A 16,398-nucleotide genomic window follows, 5' to 3' on the forward strand; every position below is an offset into this window, starting at 1 on the left:
GCGGCAGACGGTAGATGATGTTAACATGGAACTTTTAAAAGAAAATCCATTTCTATCCGAGCTGAGCATGTATGCTTTGTTTGCTATTTTCAATATCAGTGCATTTACTTTTAAAATGGCCACTGCTCCGTGCCTCTCCTGATCAATCCAAGAAGGGAACTCCTACCAAGACAGGGGAGACGTTAGATAGACAGAAAAATATGTGGTCTTCTTGTTGTTACAAGAAAAAGTTGAATTCTTACCTCTTTCTTAAACATTTCTCCTACGATGGACCCAGTAAAGACATCCCATTCCTACAACAAGCAGAAGAGTTCAGATTAACACATTGAAAGCTAAAAAGCATAGCAATCGATTGTCATTGGAATAGGTAATAAAATCCTAAAAATGAACAAACAAAATGACTCACGTTCTCGAGGAAGAGTTCGGGGTACATGCCTTTCACAAAGTGTATAGCAAACATCAACTGGTCAGCCTGCCACAGATGTAATGAAAGGAAGTGATAGAAAAGGAGAGAAAGAGAGAGAGAGAAAGGGTGGGAAAAAAAGGGGTTATTTATCACTAGTGATAAAAGTTGAGTTCTGACATGTACAGGGCTATACTTTCTGCTCAGATTCAGCCAAATGCTTCAAAACCGACGAAATGAGCCTTCAAAGTACAAATTGTTATTTTTCAGGTTTCAAGTTTCAAGTTCCCCCTTGTGTTATTTTTGTCTAATATTTAAATTTTAAATATGAAATCAGGAAGGGGGCGAATGCTTTTTCATGCCACTGTAGTACACACTAGATGAAGGATGCACAATCACCTTCTTTTAAAGTAAAATAGGACAATTTTTAACAAGTTTAAAGCCCTCTATGATAAAAGTGAAAAAATAACACTGAAATATATTCTGTACGTACATAAAGGCAAATAGTAAAAATACATGTAAAATTAAAAAAAATAAACCAGTTTGAAACAAAGTAATTATAGTAACTTAGTTGCACCAGTAACTCTCAAGAAGTTCTTTCATTTCGAACATGCTTAATGTAAGACTTCAATGAGTCACGACTTTCTAATATAGCTCACATCTTACGTCTGTGGTGGTATAAATGGCCCATAACTGGCATTATATAAATCTATTGATTCTACTGAATTCTCATCATTTGCATGTAACAGTACCACAGTACTCAATAAACAAACACACAATGCACCTAATAACATTCACAGTGGAATACACCCACATTGCTTCTGTGACCGCCACACATATTTATGTTAATCTAATTTCATGCACTTAACAGCTGGCAAGGGCAACCACATTAGAATTAGCATGCTTGTCCGTAATAAGTCTCAATGCTCTATAAAGTGGGCAAAAAGAGGTTAAATGTGTTAATCAATTCAGCCGGGTTATTCATAGAAGCTGATGTCACTGCTATCAGATGCAAAGATTGTAGTCTGTCAGAGAACAGCTATTCATCATTTGGGTGTATTTATTGGATGATTATCTAACGCATGGTAGCAAAAGAGGAGGTGCACACAGGGCTCCAGAATCTATTTATAAATTAATTTGGGTGCATTTTAAACTAAATGGTAAATGGCCTGTATTTGTATAGCACTTTATTAGTCCAAGGACCCCAAAGCGCTTTACACATCCAGTCATCCACCCATTCACACACACTGGTGATGGCAAGGTACATTGCAGCCACAGCCACCCTGGGGCGCACTGACAGAGGCAAGGCTGCCGGACACTGGCGCCACCGGGCCCTCTGAGGGTTGGACAAAGGAAGAGCACCACCAGTAGGCAACAGGTGAAGTGCCCAAGGACACAACGACCAAGACTGTCCGAGCCGGGGCTCGAACCGGCAACCTTTCGATTACAAGACGAACTCCAAATTCTTGAGCCACGATCGCCCCATAAACTAAGCACCACTGGCAACAAAACCAGAGTTATAGTGAAGAAATTATATTATACAGCGCTTTGTTTTGTCAGGACCAAGTAGTTGTTATTTATTCATTTGTCGCTCCCAAAGGGGCATCCACACAGGAAGTGGCTGGCAGTGGCAACCAGAGACAATAGAAATGCTTGTGACCTATGGACAGCACTGAGCAACACAAAGTAAACTTTTCTTAACTTTGAGGTGAGAGATTGAAGCGACTACCAGTAAGAGAGCAGCATGAAGGATAATCTTAGTTGATATTTGACAGGTTGTAAATAAATTAGAATGTTACCTAGGTAACCAGAGCCTGGTATGTGTGTGTGTGCGTGCATCTGTGTACCATGTTTACATATCTTTGTGGGGACCAAAAATTGGAATGTTACTATTTTTATCGGGACCAACAGCCCTTATAGGGACAAAAAGCAATTAGGTTATGGTTAAGGGCCAAGGATTAGGGGAAGCGGCTAGGGAAAGCATTATATCAATTACATGTCCCCACCAAGATATGGCAGGATATCACAGGTTTACTTTCCTGAGAGCTTCCTGGTAATTACAGGACTATTGTGACTGAGTTTCACTTTGTTTTGTATCAGATGCAAGTGTTTTGTTAGACACAACACATCCACACGCCCCACCTGTAAATAACCTAAATAAATCAAAAAAGAAAATGAAGCATTTTTACATAGTCCACATCTTCAAAAACCTTCCTAACACATCTCTGCTTGTCACCTACTATATTCTGTACTTTTACCAACCAGATGATGACCCAGCTTGACGTGTAGCAAAGTTAATTTTTCAGGTTTAGACCAGACATCTAAACAGCCATGACCTCTGTCCAACCCTCTCTATGCTTCATCTCTTCATCCATGTCTAAGTGATTTACCCCAAGCTGCAAAGTTCAAGCCCGTCTACTGAAGTGCTGCAGCAGTGGATACTGTACAGCTGTGCACACACAAAGTTGAAGAGTAAAATGACTGATTACACAAAGCACAAAAATGTGCCACATTTCTGTGTGCATGTGTCAATCTGTGTGTATACATGTTTTTGTAGTGTGTGCTCTAAGTCAGAAAGAAATGAAGCTGAAAGAGTCTAAAACCATAAAAGTCTCTTACTAGTATAGTATATACTAGAATAATAGCAGGTAAAGACCCCGGGTAGACTGTAAAACCTTGACTATATGTCATATATGCTACTACAAGTGAAACTAGTGCCTTGTCCAAGTCAAGAGATGTATCTAAATTCTCACATTCAGAATAATAGAACTAGAATACAAACCCACATTCATAATCTGTTCATAAAGTCAATTCATTCTACAGTGGAATTTAACTAGATTTCAGTAAGTAAAAAAACTAAGCAAGTCATCACACAATATATATTTAATATTTTATGACCACCTGTTAGCTGTCTATCTATCCATCCATCTTCTTTGAGCATATTTTGTAAAAACCATGAAAACATTAAATAGCTAAAGGAGGTCAAATGGCATCATAATATATTAATTAATTAATTTTAGTATTTTAACACCTTAGTACCAACAGAGCATCATTTAAATGCCACAGCCCACATGACCATGTCCATTTGTTTTATATATTACCCACTGATAACATACAAATCACCAAAATTACCCAAATAAATTATCCGAACAACGTTTGCTTTGTAGTTCTGTATAAATATGTGCTTTACCTTGAAAAGAGACCGACAGACATACTCATAAACCATATTCTTCAAGTTGGCTCCTAATGCCGCAATCCTGGCATCAGTATTCTCTTCTTCCTAAAATGTAAAACAAACAAACACACAGACATAAATGAGCTGAAGAAGAAGACACTGGACATTAAAGAGGACAAACTCATGTTACAAAATGATGTCGTGTCATAAAGTAAGTTTTTATTAATACCAAGCAGGAAAAGTGTCTGTAACTGTATTTTATAATAAATAACTGTGTCCTAGATGTACTACCAAAAGTAGAATAATTGAAAACAGCATTTTTATTTTAGTGTGTTCTTTTTTTCTGTCATATCAGAGGAACCCAATTGTCTCAAGGCTATTCTGGAGTGCATGTGCAGCAATTACACCATGATAATAACACATATAGAGAAAGACACAAAAGAAACAAATGGAAATAGTACAAATAAATAAATAATTAAAAAAAAAATCCAGATGGACTTATTATAATAATAATCCTTTCTGTCATCGTTGTATTTTTACTCAGTTGTATATAGTATTTGTATTTGTATTCTATTTTTATCTTATTGTATATTTATTTTATTTTATTCTACTGTATATAGTATTTTATTTTATTCTATTCTGTACAGTTGTGTACTGTATTTATTCTTATTGTATTCTAATTTTTGCCTCATAACTTTTGCACTGTCCACTTCCTGCTGTGACAAAACAAATTTCCCACGTGTGGGACTAATAAAGGTTATCTTATCTTATCTTATCTTATCTTATCTTATGGACTCTGCCCCATCTGTTTTTCTTTCCATGTATGTGTCCTTCTGCCTCTCCTATCTGAATCTCTGCTGTTTTAAACCTTTGCAAAAGCGAATCTAGGCTTCGTAACCTGCTTCCACTCAAGGTGTGTGTGACATTTTTTTTTCTGTTATATAGTTATATTTGAAAAAAAACTCTTTTTTTAAAATATAACACAAGTCTTTCCTGTTTCTTTTCCACATGGGTATGCTTGTTAAAGTGTGACTGTGTGAATCTACAGAGAAGTGTGTCTGTCAGCCATGAGAGGGCAAAATTCTCTTGTTAGATTTCAGAAGCCATCTGCACTTTGTGACAAATTAAACTTGCTTATTCAACACACAAACCAATGGATGCAAAGATAGAGAGTCCATGAATCAGTGCACTATTCTGACTATACTGCTGACTGTAAGACAACATACACACTCATACGTAGAAACATGTAAGAGTAGTGACCAGCTGCTGCCTGGTGACATTCTTGGATGGCAGCACTGGCTCTAACAACCCACACAGGATTTGGGAGAGTTAGTGTTCAGTCTCTCAACCCACTCTATGTGTGTTGGTGTGCATGTGTGTGCACATGCATGTGTGCACTCTGGTTATCAGACAGTGCTTAGGGCTCAGATGGGAAACAGCAGTGTGATACATGCACGATGTGCTCCAGCTGTACAGGTCAGGCTGAAATACTCGGTTGCAGAAGAACACAAAAATGATCCTTCAAAAAATGTAACAAAGTAAATTAAGCTGAATTTATCAAAACTAAACTGAGCTAGACAAAATATTCTTAAATAACTACAGACACCATATATCTTTTGCAGTCTGCTTCAGTGTAAACATATTGTCTTGCACTCATGCTTGTACTGATGAGCAATAAATGTATTAAAAAAAATAAGCAGTAGCAAAACTGCTTTACTCTGGACATGCCAAAAACAGCAGTTTATATTATTGTGAATAAGTTTGCAAAGCAGTTTTTTTTTAATGTATGAAACACTGGGGGGTCTACCTATCAGATGAACAGTGGATGGATCCCAGAGTCCTCCAGTCTGATTGGTGCCTTTGGGCAAATTACTGAACCCCAAGTTGCCCTCTGATGTGTGTAAATACTACAAAGCGTAGATAAAAGCGCTGTATGAATGTGTGTGTGATTGGGTCAATGAGACTTGCAGTAAGAAAGTGCTTTGAGTGCTCAACTGAGTAGAAATGCATTACATAAGTACCACTTTTTTTTTACCATCAATGTAAATTGAGCTGTGATGGAAATTAAGAAAATTAGACCTTCCCGTATAGTCTCTTTCCCGATAACAGTTTGTAAATGAATTTCTATGTCACAGAACCAGCCTTTCCCAGAAGATCTGTAATGATGCGACGCTTTTTTTTTTTTTTCCATCTTTGAGGGTGCGTGCCTGATCAGAACAATCGAAGAGTTGCTCTGCTCTTAGTGGTTGTTACGTCATTAGACTTGCCCAACAACCGCCTGGGCAACGTATGAGGCTGACTAGTCGAAAGGTAAAAGGCCAACTGAAGAAAGAAGCAGAACTATCTGGTCAGAGCACACAATGCACTGAGCAGAACTGTTATTATATATTGGAAAAAAGTGAACAGGCTTTTATGAAATTTCCTTCTACGTTTCTTCCCAGGCCACTTTGCTAATTTAGAGGTTTAGGCTATCGCTTGAACAGAGCTAGCATTGTGCATAGCTCTGCCCAATAGCTGTGTGCATATATATCTATTGTGTATGAGCAGTTGCCAGGCAACCACAGAGACCCTCTGTTAAAAAAAACTTGTTAATTAGCGAGCAGTTTAGAGGGTTTTTTTTTTTTTTTTTACTGCTGGACAGAGTCGGGCTAGGACAGTTTCCAGTCTCTATGTTAAGCTAAGCTGATGAGCTGTTGGTGATAGTTTCATATTTAGTTGACAGAAAAGAGGAGGTGTCAACTTTCTCACTCAACTCTTTGCCAGAAATTAAATAAATGCATTATCCAAAATGTCCAAAGCTATTCTTTGAAGCTGAACTTATACTATTTCATCCATACACACATGGTCCATCTCCACTGAAACATCAACTACACTAAACTGCCTAAGCATCAATTAGCTGGTATATTAATAAAAAGCCACGGATTGTCCATATATCCAATAATACACAATGCCACGACTGAAAACACATGAACACACACTGAAAACAGTCAACTGTTATTTTAAACAGTTTAATTTTACGCCCTGATTGTGAGACTATTTGGAAGTGTGGGTATTAACCTTTTTTTAATCCGTTGAACTAATTTTTGTTTAGTCACAAGGAGATGTTTTGTTGATGCTGATTTCACCTCAAGAGTTTATTAAACACAATTATTAAAAGTGTCTTAAAACATGAGTGAGTACTGTAAGAGCTGTGAGGAATTTCTTGCTGCATTGTATACATTTCTGTATACATATTTTTTATTTGTTGTATTGTATGTATGTATTATTTATGTATGGTGATCTGCTTGTATTTCTTTTACCGCCAGTGTGGGACAGTACTCCAATTCCATTGTACTATTGTACAAAGTATGACTGTGCAGTAACAATAAAGGGTTAGAGCTAAAGTTAGCTAAAGTTAGAGCTAAAAGTATTTAGTTACCTTCTTGGCCTGAAGAGCTCTTTGGAAGAGGCGCAGAAAAGAGGCGAGGCTGAAGCGGTACATGTTGTTGATCTTTGACAGGTCTGTGATAACAAAATACATCTTGCTAGCACTCTCTGCAAGAGGCAGGTAGGCATCCCGTTCCTAAAGTAAAAGCAAAGAAAAACAGAAAGAGAGAGAGAGAGAGAAAACAATGTCAAAAAGAAATAAGGGACAAAACAAGGAAACAGTGAAAGAAGGACCACATATGTTGTGGAGTTACAACAGATGGATGGATGAAGACAGAAAATTGCACTGACATGCAGAAAACATAACATGCGCGAAAAAGCAATTACAGGTGTTTATTTCAATCAAAATGGAAGAATAGAGGGATAAATTAGGATGGACTCAATGACTTGTAATGAGAAAGGAGCTGTGAGAGAAAAAAAGAGGTGCATGTGCATGGGACCCGGGGAGAAATAATAAAATACACACACACATAAAAAAAAAAGAAAAAAGAGTAAAGTGCAAAATCAGTTCTGGTATAACACTGCACCCTAGAGGATGAGTATATAATGCATTTACAATGTGCCTACACTTTTACATATGTGCAGTCCGATGCCTGCAGCATTATATTGCTCATTTTATTACATTTAATATACATTTGGCTTACTTGTTTAGGTACACATTCTGTGAAATTGACAGCATGTTACATCTACCTAAATATCTTGTTTTAATAATTAATTAGCAACTGTTTTACAGGGTCTCAAATCATTTATTGGAAAGTAGAACATATCTCAGCTAGCGAAGCTTTCAGGAGTCATCTGTCAAAGATTAGAAGTTACAGTCTTTTCGATTTTCACTTACAGCCATTTGAACTATGAAGAGTCAGAGTTTGCCTCACAAACATCAAGGTATGACATCCGTGTAGAAGGCCAACATAACTCATACTGTTGATTCCCAAAGTGTTACTCCTTTTAAAACTGAACCCCAAAAATGTATTTAGTATATAGGATTTTCATGGGTTGTGTGTGTGTGTGTGGTTGAAATACCTGGTCCAAGGAAGCCTGCAGCCTATGTGATTCCAGTAGTGACTCCTGGATTAGGGCGCTGCTTGCTTTGGTCTGGTTTAGGCTGTCTATTAGCTCCCTGTTCTCCAGAATATTCCCCTGAGCTGTAGCCAAGGTCTGACAACCAAAAAAGGACAAGTTGCAAAAGATCAGCAGGAAATAAGGAGAAATTTAAATTACATAGAGAGAGTTCAATTGGATAAAATCTTTGATCTGATAAAAGTTGCAAGGAAAAGACAAGTTGTTTGCATCATGTGGGGTTTTTATTTATTTTGTTGTATTTAAGCATTCATTGGGTGTCAAGAGTCTTCCACTAAATCCTGTGGAATCTATTCTCTGAAACCAAGTGATAAAATGTATTCAAATAAATTCAAATACAATAGATGAGAAAGCAGCAGAGCATGGAAATGTCAAGTCAAATATGCTCCTACAATTCAAGAATAATTATATGTCTAGTACCACTGAAGCACTGACATCTTGGTATGTGTGTGTGTGTGTGTGTGTGTGTGTGTGTGTGTGTGTGTGTGTGTGTGTGTGTGTGTGTGTGTGTGTGTGTGTGCGTGTGTGTGTGTGTGTGCGTGTGTGTGTGTGTGTGTGTGTGTGAACAGATTTCCCTTAGACAAAAAAAAAAAAGATCATTAGGGTGAATTCCACAATGTCCATCGCTGATGTGTGCACGTTTCTCTGACTGTATACTGTATGCATGAAGCTTTTGTTGAGCTGTTGTGTGAAAGTAAAGAAATGAAGGAATCTTCATTGGAATGAAGCACTTGGCCAGGAAGAATTTGATGTTTTGCTCTATACTGTCATTACAATATGTGTAAAATGACATGTCCACACAATGCTCACCCCCTCTTATGGCTACATCTTCTTAAACCAGCAGTCTTTATGAACACACTCTAGCCACTTTATTAGGTACACCACATGGGACAGATTCAACAAGCTGCTGAAACCATTCATCTGAGATTTTGATCCATGTGACGTGACAGCATCAAACAGTTGCTGTAGATTTGATGGTTGCTCATTGAATCTCCTGTTCCACCACATCAACGTGCTCTCTTGTAATGTGATCTGGTGACTGTGGAGGCCATTTCAGTACACTGTCATGTTCTAGAAACCAGGATTAGGTGATTTGAGCTTTGTGGTACCACTGTCAAGACATCAGCCACAGCAGCGTGGAGAGTCTGGGACAGAGCTGAAACCACATGGGAAGAAGAGTTCCCAATATGCCCCATGTAAGTCGCTATAGTATAACTTGTGGTAAGGAGATTATCAGGGATTCTAACCTGTGGCCGCAAGTAATGCTTATTGGGACTGAGGGCTTCATCTCGAGATATTATCAGTAGCAGCATGGCCTTGAGCAAGCTTGTGGTGTTGAGTAGGTAAAGGGGAGCTACATGCAGACACCCCTGAAAAAGGCAAGTCAGCCTCAGTAAAGTATTGTCAAACCAGGCCAGCCTCGTGGTCCTCTCAGTTAATGGCATACAGCTGGAGTTGATGCAAACATCATCTGTCAGAGCCTGCCTGAGATATTCAATGCCAAGACACAGTGGACATCTGTCATGGCCATCCTCCTGGCTTAGAGGGACCAAACATGCCTGCAGGATAGAGTACCTGTGCCAATTTCAATAAATGGTGTAGCAGTGAGGCACAAATCTAACACAAGCAGCAGGTATAATGCTGCCAAATTAGCAATGTTGAAGAAGAGCGATGAGCATTCAGCCTAGTAGTTATTTGAGTTACTGTTGCTTTTATGTCAACTCAAAGCAGACTGCCCATTCTCCTCAATGGATATTTTCAGTTTTTTAAACTATGATGGGATGATGATGATGATGATGATAGAAGGTTTGTTTTCTGCTTTTAGTCTTTATGCAGTTCAAGTAGTTGGACAGAAGAAGGTTTGAATGGGCTTTGGCTGTAGCTATTTAAATTATCTGTGTTGAGAACAAAATGAACACGCTGTGTTGTCAGTAATTGTTGTGTTCATATTTATCTGCAATGACGAGAATACAGAATAACTGGCCCAGTTACTGATGATTAAGATATCACTAGTTACAGAGGCTAAATCATCAGAAAGCAGCCCCTCCAGTGGATACATTGTATCCAAAGTTTTCCATTTGGTCAGTCAATTTTCACAGATTCATTGAACTAAACTTCAGTACTCAGCAATAACAGCTTCTGGTTATGATGAAGTGCTCCATCAGACATATGCGTCAGCGTTCAGGGGAGGGAAACTGATCGCGACAGCAGCAATTCCTCCTGCTCAGTCTGTACACACCGTTCTATTTTGTCTACCATACCCTCCTCAGGCTTAGTCCTCATCAGTGGGTGGGAGCAAAAACAAGATCTGCAGTGCAGAGAAAACTGAGCATTCACACTGGAAGAAAATGAGGTTTCACCAACATGAAATCATCATCTCCACATTCAGGTCCGCAGGTATTTGGGCTCTGACATAATTCTGAATTTGCTTCTGCACACCGCCAAAGCAGATTTGGTGCGAAGCAATCAACACATGATTTGAATGTAGACTTTTATCTTCTATTCGGGTGATTTTTTTTTCAAATATTACTTCTTTTTTTAGGAAATATTCAATGGCCAAACTAAAATAAATTATAAATATCAGAACAGCTAGGAGGATGTTTTTGCCAACATCCAAATACTATGAACTCAACAACCTATAGCTTTGTACTCCATTATGTACAGGGTGGACCATTTATATGGATACACCGTAATAACATGGGAATGGTTGGTGATATTAAAGTCCTGTTTGTGGCACATTAGTTCATGTGAGGGGGAAAAATCCTCAAGATGGGTGGTGACCATGGTGGCCATTTAGAAGTTGGCCATCTTGGATACAACTTTTGTTTTTTCAATAGGAAGAGGGCCATGTGACACATCAAACTTATTGGTAATGTCACAAGAAAAACAATGGTGTGCTTGGTTTCAACGTAACTTTATTCTTTCATGAGTTATTGACAAGTTTTTCTTTGTTCACAGCGATTGACATGTCGAAGGGGTTAACACATGAGGAGGGGATCAAAGCAAGAGCCCACAGCGTGGCACTCGTCGCACGTCACTGGAGAGTGAAATTAGTCGAACCTTCGGCAGATATTAGCTACTCACAAATGGCACCCTTACAAACTCCAGCTACTGCAGCATCTCAACGAGGATGACCCAGATCGACGCACAGAATTTGCAAAATAGGCAAAACAAAAATTGGAACAGGAACCTCAGTTCACGCAGAAGATTTTGTTCAGTGATGAGGCAAACTTGAATGTGAATGGTGAAGTTAACAAACAAAACCACCGCTATTGGTCTGACACTAACCCACATTGGATGGATCCCTCCAAGACTGTTGGAACAACAAAAGTGATGGTTTGGTGTGGTACATGGGGTACAACGACAGTGGGTCTATTCTTCATCAATGGAAACCTCAAGGCCACTGGATATTTGAAATTTCTACATGATGATGTGTTTCCCTCTTTTGTGCACTGAAGCTGGTACGTTCCCTGAGTTTTTCCAGCAAGATGGTGCACCACCACATTATGGGTGCCAGGTCCGAGCATTCCTAGATGAACAGTTTCCTGGAAAGTCGATTGGTCGTCGTGGGCCAGTTGAATGACCCCCAAGGTCTCCTGATCTGACCCCCTTAGACTTTTATCTTTGGGGTCATCTGAAGGCAACACAGAGGTATCGAAACACGGGGGCAAAAATGCTCTGGCCACCGTCACCGCTGTCGTGGACGCCAGGGGTACCGCCTCCGGCCACCTGGTCGTGCGGTCCACCACAGTCATAAGGTGCGTGAAACCCTGTGACTGCGGCAAGGGACCAACCAGGTCCACATGAACGTGATCGAAATGCCTATCGGGGACACGGAAAGGTTCGAGGGGTGCCTGCGTGTGCCGGTGGATTTTCGAGCGTTGGCATGGGATACAAGCCGCCGCCCATTCTTTCACCGTTTTGCGAAGGTCCGGCCAAACAAACCTGGCGCTGACCAGCTTGACCGAGGCCCGGACACCAGGATGAGAGAGGGCATGCACCAAGTCAAAAACACGACGACGCCATGAAAGGGGAACCACTGGTCGGGGGTGGCCGGTGGAAACGTCGCAAAGCTTCACACACCCCCGTTCTCTGCTAGCCATCGGGGCGGGGGGGCTGGGAGGAGATGTTGGCTGTCCGATTGGCCTCCCTGCTGCTGCGGAGCCTGGGACGGTCTGCTTGCCTCCACCCCGGGGGGAAGGGTAACATCTCTTGGGTCTGGGTTCTGTTTCCCCCTCTGGGGGCGAGGGTACCTGGACCCAGGGTATAGAGTATGTTTGGGGAGTGTGATTGTGTGTACATGTCCATTTATGTCAATCCTTACGTTGGGTGAGTGCTGAGTGTTTGTATATGTGTGCATGAGGGTGGGAATGCATGTTTGTGTCTGTGTGTGCCTGTTTGTCTGTGTCTATATGTGAGGTTGGGTCTTAGACTCCACCTCTCTGGGAACTCCCAGGCCCTCCAAGGCCTATCTCCCCTCACCACACTCCCTGCCGGTGACTGATGCCCTCAGGGGTCGGTGCATTGGTGGTTCTTGGTGTCCGGGGCTGGGCGCTCAGGTATGTACCAGCTCACTCCCGGTGGCTACCTGGCGGGGCCTGGCGGCTGTTGCTCGGTCAGGCCTCCTCCGGGGTGCGGGGGGCCCTCGGGCCTCCAGCCTCTGGGCCTGCGGCTCGGTTCACTCTGGCACAGCTGGCTGCTGGCAGAGCCGGTGGACACACCGATGCAGCCCCCTCTAGCTTCTGCTCGGTGGCTACTGGGTGACGCCTCGTCTGGGGATCCTCAGCCCTTCCCATGAGGGTGGCACGGATGCCCCTCCAGTGGTCCTCCTTGGGCTCTCGCACTCTGGGGCCTCTGGATGTTTTTTTTTTGGGGGGGGGGTTTTGGGCCTCTGGATGTCTGGGGCCTGGATCTCCTCCATGCCTGCTTCATGCCCTGGGGGACGGGGCTATGGCTCTCTACATCCTTTTGCAGACCATTACATGTGGAAACCATTTGAATACAAGCACGCTGATCCACACAGGTGTGCACACGGGTGTTCACTGTTTGTAGACTTAAATTACACCTTTCTTGGCTGCTACTTCAAAGCACATTGTGCGCTGTCTGTCCTGCGTGCTGCACAGCAACATTGAATATTTAGTATTTACTGCTGTTTACACTTAGCTAGATTAATGCGATGGTGTTGTGTTTAGTATGTTGCTTTGGGGTTTTTTTGCTTGTTTTCTATTCTTTTTCTCTCAACAGGTGATCCAGGAGATTTTTTTTCTCCCCCCTTTCTCACTGTCCCTCTCCCCTTCTGTTTTTCTTTTCCTTCCTCTTTCTTTCTCCCTTTCCTATCCCTCACTCATGTCTGTCCCATCTGTAACAACTGAAAATAAAATAAAATAAATAATAAAAACAAAGGTCCATCAAATGGACCAATACGGCAATGCCACGATGATCCATTTGGCAAAATAAATCCATTGGGTATCCTTGTTGGTCTTCAGACAACAATTCTGATGGCTAAAGAACCAAATGGGACAGACAAAAAAAAAAAAAAAAAAAAAAAAAAGGAAACGTCGCAAAGCAGGTGCGGACCGCCGTCCCACACAGGGGTGTCCTCCAGCACGTGGCCAGTTTTTGTTGACTGAAGGGCAAGGATGTCCGGGTCAGCATGTTGCTCATGGCAGCGTAGTCCACGCCGACATACACCGGAGAAACCAACACGCGTGAGAGACAGTCAGCGACGTGATTGGACTTACCAGCCACATGCTGAATGTCTGTGGTAAACTCTGAAATGGCCGCCAACTGCCGCTGCTGGCGTGCGCTCCATGGGTCAAAGACCTTGGACATGGCAAACGTCAAAGGTTTGTGGTAGACGTATGCAGTAAAGTTGCGACCCTTGAGGAAAAAACGAAAATGTCGTGTCGCGAGGTGCAGGGCCAGCAACTTCCTGTCGAAAACACTGTACTTGTGTTCGGCATCCCGGAGCGTACGACTGAAAAAGGCGAGCGGTTGCCAGAGACCTGAAACCCGCTGTTCCAACACGGCACCCACTGCCACGTCAGACGCGTCGGTGGTCAACGCGATCTCCGCCGACGGAAATGGGTGGGCCAGCAGGGCGGCGTGGGCCAGAAGGGCGGCGTCAGCCAGCGCAGACTTGGCTGCGGAAAACACCTGGACGCGTTCGGCAGCCAGTCAACGGGATCTTTGTCTGTTTTACCTTTTAAGGCAGCATAGAGCAGGTGGGCAGCTCTGGGAAGAAAGCGGTTGTAAAAATTTATCATCTCCAAGAACTCCTGCAACGCTTTAACCGATGTGGGACGCGGAAAAGCCGAAATGGCCCGGACTCTGTCGGGCAATGGAACCACACCTTCAACGGAAATGCGGTGCCCGAGGAAATCCAGAACAGGCAACCCAAACTGGCACTTGGAAGGGTTGATGATCAGGCCGTGCGCTGCCAAACGCTGGAAAACCTGGCGCAGATGGGACTCGTGCTGGCTCGCTGAGCAGCTGGCCACCAATATCATCCAGGTAAATAAAAACGAACGGCAGCCCGCGCAAAACGGAGTCCATCAGCCGCTGAAAGTGGGCGGCACCTTTCAGGCCAAACGGCATGCGCAAAAACTCGAACAAGCCGAAGGGGGTAATGACAGCGGTTTTAGGAACGTCTTCGGCGCGCACGGGAACCTGGTGATACCCCCGCACCAAGTCAATTTTAGAAAAAAATCGAGGTTCCGGCGAGATTGGCCGAAAAATCCTGAATGTGGGGAATGGGGTAACGGTCATTCTCCGTGGCATTATTTAAACGGCGGAAATCTCCGCATGGCCGCCACCGACCATCCGATTTGGGTTCACCATGTGAAGCGGAGAGGCCAATACACTGTTTGAACGCTGTACAATGCCAAGGCGCTCCATGGCTACAAACTCTTCCCGAGTGATGGACAGTGTCGCAGGGTCGAGGCGGCGCGCACATGCGAACACCGTGGGACCGTGGGAATATAATGCTCCACCCCGTGTTTCGTTACTGTGCTAGAGAAATTAGGGACAGACAGCTATGGAAACTCTAAAAGCAAACGCTGAAAAGCATCCCCGGAGGTCACTACATTAGCCCAAATCAGGGGCTCGGCGGCCCGAGTAAAACAGGGTAGCGAAGAAAACGAGAGAGCATCAATTAAACGTCTGTTAGCAACATCGACAAGCAGTCCATGAGCACACAGAAAATCAGCACCTAAAATAGGTACAGAGCTAGTGGCAGTTTCAGCGCCACAGCTGCAACCGGAGGCGGAGGACCGGCGGCCGCTGACGCATCCAAAGCGGAGTCTGTGTTATCTTCGGCCCGTAGCATGCTCGAGTCAGGGGTCACCAATGTGGAGGTAAGTATGGACAACACAGAGCTCTCAGTTCTCACTCCTTCTTTATTCCTCTCCAACATCAACTGAACACATCGTGCCACAAAACACAGCAACACACTTCCTCAACACTGGGTGTGAGTGGAGCCCTCTAGTGGTCCACCACAACATTACCAATAAGTTTGATGTGTCACATGGCCCTCTTCCTATTGAAAAAACAAAAGTTGTATCCAAGATGGCCGACTTCTAAATGGCCACCATGGTCACCACCCATCTTGAGGAGTTTGCCCCCTCACATATACTAATATGCCGCAAACAGGACTTTAATATCACCAACCATTCCCATGTTATTACGGTGTATCCATATAAATGGCCCACCCTGTAGAATCCTTGTCTATATTTCCCTCACAGTATATGTTAGCATGAGTACCTCCAATAATGATTCTTCCAGCTGAGCCAGCTGTATCTTCTTGTCTTCCTCTTGTTGTAGTAGCCTTGTTTTCTCAGTCTCCAGCTCTGGCTTTTCTTGCTGGATGGTCAAGGCTAGCAACTAACATACAGACACACAAATAAAGAGCCAGTGGGCACACTGTATGGCCACATCAAGTATATATCCCATGTATTTGTGTTATTAACTTTAAAGTTATTATTGGACATGATTATGCTCAATAGGTACATTTTAAATTACTGGCATTGTACATTTTATATGCATTTGTATTTGTGTGCTGGTTGAATGGGTTACCTGTCCCCGCAAGCCTGCCCTAGTTGTTGTGAAGTTGACCTCAGTAACCACTGAGACGGCATCAGGAGGGATGAAGGGACTGGGATTCCGTGTTGCCAGGAAGAGACGGAAGTCCTCATTGTAATCAATAACCTTGTCTCCTATCTGGACCACATATCTAGGACCTGCACATGTGCAAATGTGTCTCTTAACAAGGTACCTTGTTTCACATCAACTTTTAACTTTATCCTACCTTCCGTCC

General features: G+C 42.6%; 1 protein-coding gene across 4 annotated transcripts in view; it reads right to left on the reverse strand.

Moving 5' to 3' along the window:
- dync2h1 (dynein cytoplasmic 2 heavy chain 1) overlaps positions 1 to 16,398 on the reverse strand; it is a 126,423-nt gene that overhangs the window by 45,305 nt on the left and 64,720 nt on the right. For all 4 annotated transcript variants that reach the window (XM_080289270.1, XM_080289271.1, XM_080289272.1 and 1 more), the window contains 8 exons: positions 16,158 to 16,321; positions 15,846 to 15,965; positions 8,028 to 8,162; positions 6,997 to 7,140; positions 3,594 to 3,683; positions 407 to 472; positions 243 to 293; positions 109 to 162 (listed from right to left, as the gene is read on the reverse strand). In XM_080289270.1, the coding sequence (XP_080145396.1) occupies positions 109 to 162; positions 243 to 293; positions 407 to 472; positions 3,594 to 3,683; positions 6,997 to 7,140; positions 8,028 to 8,162; positions 15,846 to 15,965; positions 16,158 to 16,321 (824 nt within the window). The remainder of the gene's footprint in view (positions 1 to 108; positions 163 to 242; positions 294 to 406; positions 473 to 3,593; positions 3,684 to 6,996; positions 7,141 to 8,027; positions 8,163 to 15,845; positions 15,966 to 16,157; positions 16,322 to 16,398) is intronic.

This window comes from Astatotilapia calliptera, chromosome 14 (assembly GCF_964374335.1).
Source record: "Astatotilapia calliptera chromosome 14, fAstCal68.1, whole genome shotgun sequence".
NCBI lineage: Eukaryota > Metazoa > Chordata > Actinopteri > Cichliformes > Cichlidae > Astatotilapia > Astatotilapia calliptera.